This window comes from Crocuta crocuta, unplaced genomic scaffold, assembly GCF_008692635.1.
Source record: "Crocuta crocuta isolate KB4526 unplaced genomic scaffold, BGI_CrCroc_1.0 scaffold271, whole genome shotgun sequence".
Classification (NCBI taxonomy): Eukaryota; Metazoa; Chordata; class Mammalia; order Carnivora; family Hyaenidae; genus Crocuta; species Crocuta crocuta.
In genome coordinates, this window is record NW_027527824.1 from 5,308,726 (window position 1) to 5,315,372 (window position 6,647).

Below are 6,647 nucleotides of genomic sequence, written 5' to 3' on the forward strand. Positions count from 1 at the left end.
TGCAGAGTGAAATTGCTTCTGTTATGACAATGATGAGAGAGTTTAGCGCCTCCCTGCACCCCCAGCACAGTTGAGCTTGGATTATGGGATGAATTAGGTGGTGAGCGAAGTTCAGAGGTGTGAAGGGTGAAGGACAGACAAATCCTGGCTTTCTCCTTTTGGCGGAGAAACTCTTGCCAGGCCCCCAACCTGTGCACCAGGGATCAGTCCACCTCTGATTCCAACTTCAACCATCATTCAAGGGTCACAGAACAAGAGGTCTTGTGAGACGACCATCCTCTGCCAACAGGCGGCCACTACAGTCCAAAGTCAAACTCACCTTCATCTACTTCTTCTTTCTCCACTTCCTCTCCCACGCCCAACCCAACAAGGTCTCCGAATGGGGTGTCAGGGTTGAAGATGGCCTGCAGCACTGCCTGATCATTGGGAGTCCCCATGGTGCCCCACTCCCAAATCCGAGGTGACTGGGGATAGAGGAGGGAGCGAGGGAGGGTGGGGGCTGAGGCTCACAACCAGCTGATCGGGAGGGCAGAGGTGCTGTTTGAGGTCCGTCCCCCACAAGGAGTGTCTTCCAATCCTTGGCTGTAGTGTAAACCCAACCTCATTTGGCCTGGGGTTAGCAACCCTGGCTTGGCTGAATATTTAAAACTGTTTCTCAACTCCCTACCCCAGTCCTGGGGGAACAAACAGAGTAAAGTTCAATTTCTGCCTTAAGGTGGAGTGAAGCAGCGGGGATGCTCCCTGAAATGCCTTCATTTTATTATATTCATAAGTTGGAAGTCATTAGAAGCCCTCTTGACAGCCCATGGATTAAAAAAAAAGAGGGAATATGCAGGAGATAAAGCTCTTCTTGTTCTCTCGACCCCGTCTTCATATCCAGGATTAATTAGGTCCTGAACACACACCATTGGCGATAAGGGAAGAATATACTGTTCAGAGAGTCCATGTGGAGTGGGGCCTGGCGCCATGAGGAAGGTGAAGCAGAGAGACTTAAGGATTCCACCTTAAAAGAAAGGACTGTGGAAGGTACTTTGCAAGTGCGTGCACAGGCCACTGGCTGCTGGTTCCTCCACCCCGCCCAAAGCCAAAAGAAAGTGTGATCGTGTGCAGCAATAAACTTGACATGTTTATTAATTAAACTATCACTTAAATAAAAAAAAGTGCATAGAAAATAAACATGTTTAAAAACTCCTTTTTTTTTTTTACAACTATGTACACTTTTTACTTTTACATTCAGTCTTTCGTAGAGAGCTTTCAGCATTATTATTTTTTGAACTATTAAAGTATTTTCCTTCATCCCTGTCACAGGGAGTTAACACTGATGGACTTTAGACACATTTTTTTCCTTTTTTTTTTTTTTTCTCTTTTTCTCTAACCAGAAGCTTGGAAGAACACAAGGAAAAAACCAAAAGATCTGTTATACATGATAAAGTTGTCAAGAAATGTCTTATTTCTAGAAAAGAAGCTTGTCATCTGTTGAGCTTTTGAAACAATTATTCAACTACCTGTATTTACTAAAGAGACTGTTAAAAGTTCAATAAAAGAAACACCACAAGTCTATTTTCTTGGTTGAAAGACAGAACTAGAGTACCTCGGAACAAGATACCAGGAGAGCACAGAACACAATTTTCCCCTAAATGCAGGTGGTAACCCCAACATTCATAACCAAAAATAGAGAAACGAGGAGTACAGGTACTGACTGGCAACATTCTTGGGCAGAAAAAAATCCAGGTGACACCATTTCTGCTTTTCTCTCTGATCCTAGGAGTGGCCAGTTTCAGAGGATCAGAGGAGCGCCAGACTGAGTTTCCTGCGCTACCAGCAACTGTAACACAATCCTTATCTATAGTGTTAAGAGAATTAAAAGCCATGGACTGAACTAGGTTTTGTTACATGGTGCAATACTATATTAGTTCCTATATATATCATATTTATATTTATTTGAAAACCAAAACAAGAAAAGTTGCAAGTTTTCAGAGTGTGAGACTTGACTGGTATTCATGATTCGGCACAAACCCATCTGCTCGATAACCTTGTATTGCTTTAAAATGAAGGAAACGAAACGTAAAATTACACCCAGCCCTTTGCAATGACCCGCTTTTCCTTTAAAAAGAAAAAAAAAAAACCAAAAAGAAAAAAAAAAAAACCCCAAGACTCGATTTCTAGTTTAAAAACAAAAATCCCAAATCAAACTTAAAAGTTAACATCTGATAAGGTTTTGACCTTTAGTATTTCAGATACTTGATTGAACGTCAGTCCTTTAGAAAGATACATTCATTAAAAGATTTTTTTTGTTTTTTTTGTTTTTTGTTTTTTTTTGCTTTTGTTTTTATGTTGTTGTTGTATTTTTTTTAAATCAAGGGAGCTGCATGGTGCTCACTGCATTGTGCATNAGGGGGTTGACAGAGGCAAGCAGGGTGGCGGACCGTATCCCGGCAAAGGAGTCTGGTTGAAAACTTACAGATAGCTGCCAGGGCCTCCCCCTTAATTCTGGTGACTGGTCTAAAAGCAGGAAGGCTGTGCTGGAGGTGGTGGACGGTCACAGAGGGAGCCAGGGGACCAAGTTCCGGCCATAGGGTCAGCGCCATGCAGCTGTTCTGGTCACACAGTTGTCACTGGCCACCAGGAAATGCAGCCACAACAGGTTTCTAGCAGCAAAGCTGTAAGGGGGCTGGCTCTCGCTGAGAACGGACCAGGCTTGCAGCTGTTACTCCTTAGGGATTCGGGATGCCCCTTGGGGGGTTCCTGGGAATGACTCACCACAGTTCCTCGGTCTGCACTTTTGTGCGGAGATTCCCTTGGTCACTTTCAAAACAAACTCAGGTGTTTTGGAGACAGATAGGCCGTGTGTTTTTTGTTTTTTGCCTTCTTTCCCTCTTGTAGGGAAACCTTAGCTTATTCCCCAAGTTGCTGGCAGGTATGCTGAATTTTGGCAATGGACTCGAGGCTGAGCTAGAAGAGGAATTTACTCGTTTCTATGGTTGACAGGGAGTGAAAAGGCAAGGCAGACCGGCTCGGCAGGAGAAGGAAAGGATGTGGTCCTTCCTCCGGCCTCAGGGTTTGGGACTGGTAGAAAGAGAACGAGGAGGGGGCTCACAGTACAGCACGGCCTAGCAGGGCAGTGACTAGGTCTATTTAGCTGAGTCTCCCCAACCCCTGACTGGCCTTTGGGTCTTCCTCAGGGTGAATTCATGACCCATCAGTGCATTAATCATTTCAGTAACAAATGCAGCTTAAGGTTTTTTTTTTTTCTTAAAAAAAAAAAGGAAAGAAAAAAAGGAATAAAAGGATTTACAAAAAAACCTCACACAGTGCAATAATAAAGGAAACCAGACACTAGTGGGACCCTAGGGCCACTGTATCTTGTTCACGGGCAAAGGAGGAAGGGAGGCGAGGTCTGGGTAGAGTGTTTTTCCCCAGTCCCCTGCTGGCACTTCTCCATGATGACGAGGAAGTCTCTGCCATCCTGGCCACAGTGCTGGGCTCCCCGCATGACAGCGAACACAGTGACAATGTTCCAGCAAAGCCACCAGACACAGTTCTTAAGGTCACGGAAGAACAGGAAGCCCAGGGTGGAAGGCACAGCAGAGCCATGAGTCCTGGGGCAGAGAGCGCAGGGCGGAGTCGTATTGCTTTGCTAGACTTCCAGAGGAAGGGGCTTCCCGCGGGAGAAAAGGGCGCCCTGCCCTCTACTGGACTGCACTGCTCTGAAACCCAGTGGCCGACAGAGGCAGGGAAAAATCTGCGTTATCGTGAGTGGTCAGACTGTGCTTCAGTTTCAACGGGCTGCCCCGAGAGAGGGCACAGGGGGTTCCGTGGGTTCTTGGCAGGTATGAGGACCTGGCGGGCAGAGGGAAAGGGAACGAGGTGACCGATGAGGCAGATGGTGATGGAAAACGTCAGGTTGCCATTCAACTTGGTTGCTATCTCGGAAGTAGGGAAAGAGGAGGGAGATGTAGATCACACCTCTCGCCGCTCTGAGCTGGTCCCAGAGCAGGGAGAGCGGGTGCGGGAAAGGAGGGCGGGGGCGCTGCTGTGTCAAGATACCACCACAGCCTTCTGAGGAGCTTCAGTGCGGGAAGGAGGGGAGTGGCCCAATGGCGTCGGGTGACCTTCCTTTTCCATTTATTGTCAGAGAGCAAACCCAGGACACGCTTCATGTCAACAGGGCACAAACAGGCTACACATTAAACAACGAAAGTACACCTTCCAGGGGGAAGTTGGGCAGGAAAAACCAGACTTTGTGTGTACAGCTGAATATTTTCTCTAACTTCATCCTATGAAAATAAAAAATTATTAAAAACCGATCTTCTTTTAAATTAGGATAATACCGCGGTTTAAAAAATAGCCTTGTCGTAAGTGCTTCTCCCTATGAAGTGCTTCTCATAGAAAAATATACAAAATATATTTACATTTATAAAACCTTAAATAGTAAACTGTAAACAGAACAGAGTAAAATCCAATGACTTAATTTAACAGGTTCAGGACACCGTCTCGGGGAAGGAAGAGAAGAAACATTTGATGCTGTTTTGACCACATCCTAAGGAGTAATCAGGGCAGTAGTGTCATTTAATTTTACTTAATCTGTGGATTTTGCGCAGGTGGCAGAGGTCCCTAGATACAACGTGGTCTAGTCCCCAAGTTTTGGGCCTTGAAATCTGATTAGTGTTCTGCCTTCAACTGGTCACCGACCGGTTAAAAATGAAGTCTTCCTATATCTCAACAAGGGGAAAAGAAAGTCACCATGTCCTAGGAATGGGGCCCAGGGGTTGATCCTGGTTGTGAAAATCTGGTTGTTGCATGATTCAGATCCTATTTAAATAATCGTTTTCCTCGTCTAAAAAACCATGCTACACAGACTTCTTTAAAACTCTCGGCGGAGCTTTATGAAAACTCCGAATTCTGTCTGGTTACGGCCAATGGCTCCTGTCCACTTCCCCACTGGGAGTGCTTACAGGCTCAGGGATCGTTTCGTAGGCACAGGCTATGCCCAACAGGGGGTGTCCTTGAGCAGGGAGTCACTCCTCTCTACCACCCAGAAAGATCAGGAAAGCGGTGGGATGAGACAGGGGAAACGAAGAAAGTGGAGTGAGGAGAAGGGATGAGAGGGAAGCCGCTCCTATTGTCAAGAAAGGTAATTGGCTAAGATAAGGCTCATGGGGGTAACACTCCCACTGAAAGCCCACGGGCTCCATGTTTGGTGATTAATTGGCACAACCCCAAGACAGCCTTTTGACACCAACGGTGCTAAGAATCCTGTCTCCCAACCGGAAGTGAGCTCTCAAGTGGGAGGGTAGTAGGGAAAACCACCAGACCTTCTCTGTTTGTTCAACAGACTGCCACAGGCTGGGCCCGGGTGGCTCACTATCAGGCATCCAACCACCTCTCGTATCTGGGGCCCTGCCTGACCCCTGGCTTCCAGTGCTTGGGAAAGGGCCCAGGCGGGGATGGCAACTTCTCTCTGAGGAGACGCGCAGGCCTGATCTCCCAACATCACTAACCCTCTACAGGCTCTTTCCAGGCAAGTCTGCTAGCGACCCCATTTCCACTCTTTAACGGCATACAATCAGAGGGGCCCCGGGAGAAAGCCGGTCGCGGAGCTTTTCTTCGAGACTGCCTCTCTCTCTCCAGGACTACCATCACACGTGGAATGTGAACAGGGGACGCGCGGGAGCCCAGCCATCACGGAGGCCCCTCACACCGCGCCCACTCAATCCTGGAACTCCCAGCTGCTGGCAAAGGCCCTCAGCACGGCTCTGGACGGCCCCGGGTCCTTGCGCTCCACCCCTGGGGAGAGGAGCAGCTTTAGTTTAGGAACTTCCGGCATTTCTTGGCACCACAGTTACAGGGGAGCTTGTTGCTGGCATCCTCTATGGGGAACTTGTAGTCATAAGTGAGCTCCTCCCCGCGGTAGATCTTGCGCATGGCAAAGATGACAATGTGCTTCTGCCCGTCGATGTTGATGACTCGGGAGTAGCAGTTGGGCTCGCAGGAGTGGTTGATGAAGCGTGCGGCGTTCCCGTGCATGGTGGCGTCCACCACCTCCGAGTCATCGATCCGAAACATGTAGCAGCCGATGCCCTACACGTGAAGGAGAGAGGGGACCTCATTACTTGGCACAGCTCGGGTTGGGGCCCATTTCCCGACCTCCTTCTGATGTGGCCGACAGCTGCTGCTGAGAAAAGTCCCTTCTAGTAAAGGGTCTCCCGCCCCTCAAAATGCTTCTGTAACAAACTCCTACACTGCAGCCACCATACTACAAGTTTCTCCAGGTATCCACGGGAAAGAGAGACCTAAAGGGGCACCTGGGTGGCTCAGTCGGTTAAGCGTCTGACTTCAGCTCAGGTCATGATTTCATGGTTTGTGGGTTCCAGCTCTGCGTCAGGCTCTGTCTCTCTCTCTTTCTCTGACCCTCTCCTGCTCACGCTGTGTGTCTCTCTCTCAGAAATAAATAAAAGGTTAAAAAAAATTTTAAAAAAAGAGAGAGACAGGAGAGATACCTAAAATGTCACGTCACTGTGGGCTTTTGATCTGCTCAGACAAACCTTCAAAGAGTATCTCTGTGTACCAATCCTTAGGGTAGATTCTGAGCTCTCCCCGGGGCCCACCACAGATTGTAAAGATGTCAAAAAAAAAAAAAAAAAAAA

At 47.7% G+C, this 6,647-nt stretch overlaps 2 protein-coding genes across 2 annotated transcripts in view; both read right to left on the minus strand.

Moving 5' to 3' along the window:
* TTC36 (tetratricopeptide repeat domain 36) overlaps positions 1–550 on the minus strand; it is a 2,047-nt gene extending 1,497 nt beyond the window's left edge. Inside the window, exon 1 of the mRNA XM_077777852.1 lies at positions 320–550. Coding sequence (XP_077633978.1) covers positions 320–437 — 118 coding nt within the window. The 5' untranslated portion in view covers positions 438–550. The remainder of the gene's footprint in view (positions 1–319) is intronic.
* A 3,555-nt stretch (positions 551–4,105) lies between these two features.
* KMT2A (lysine methyltransferase 2A) overlaps positions 4,106–6,647 on the minus strand; it is a 67,569-nt gene continuing 65,027 nt past the window's right edge. Inside the window, exon 36 of the mRNA XM_077777863.1 lies at positions 4,106–6,081. Within this exon, the coding sequence (XP_077633989.1) occupies positions 5,806–6,081 (276 nt within the window). The 3' untranslated portion in view covers positions 4,106–5,805. The remainder of the gene's footprint in view (positions 6,082–6,647) is intronic.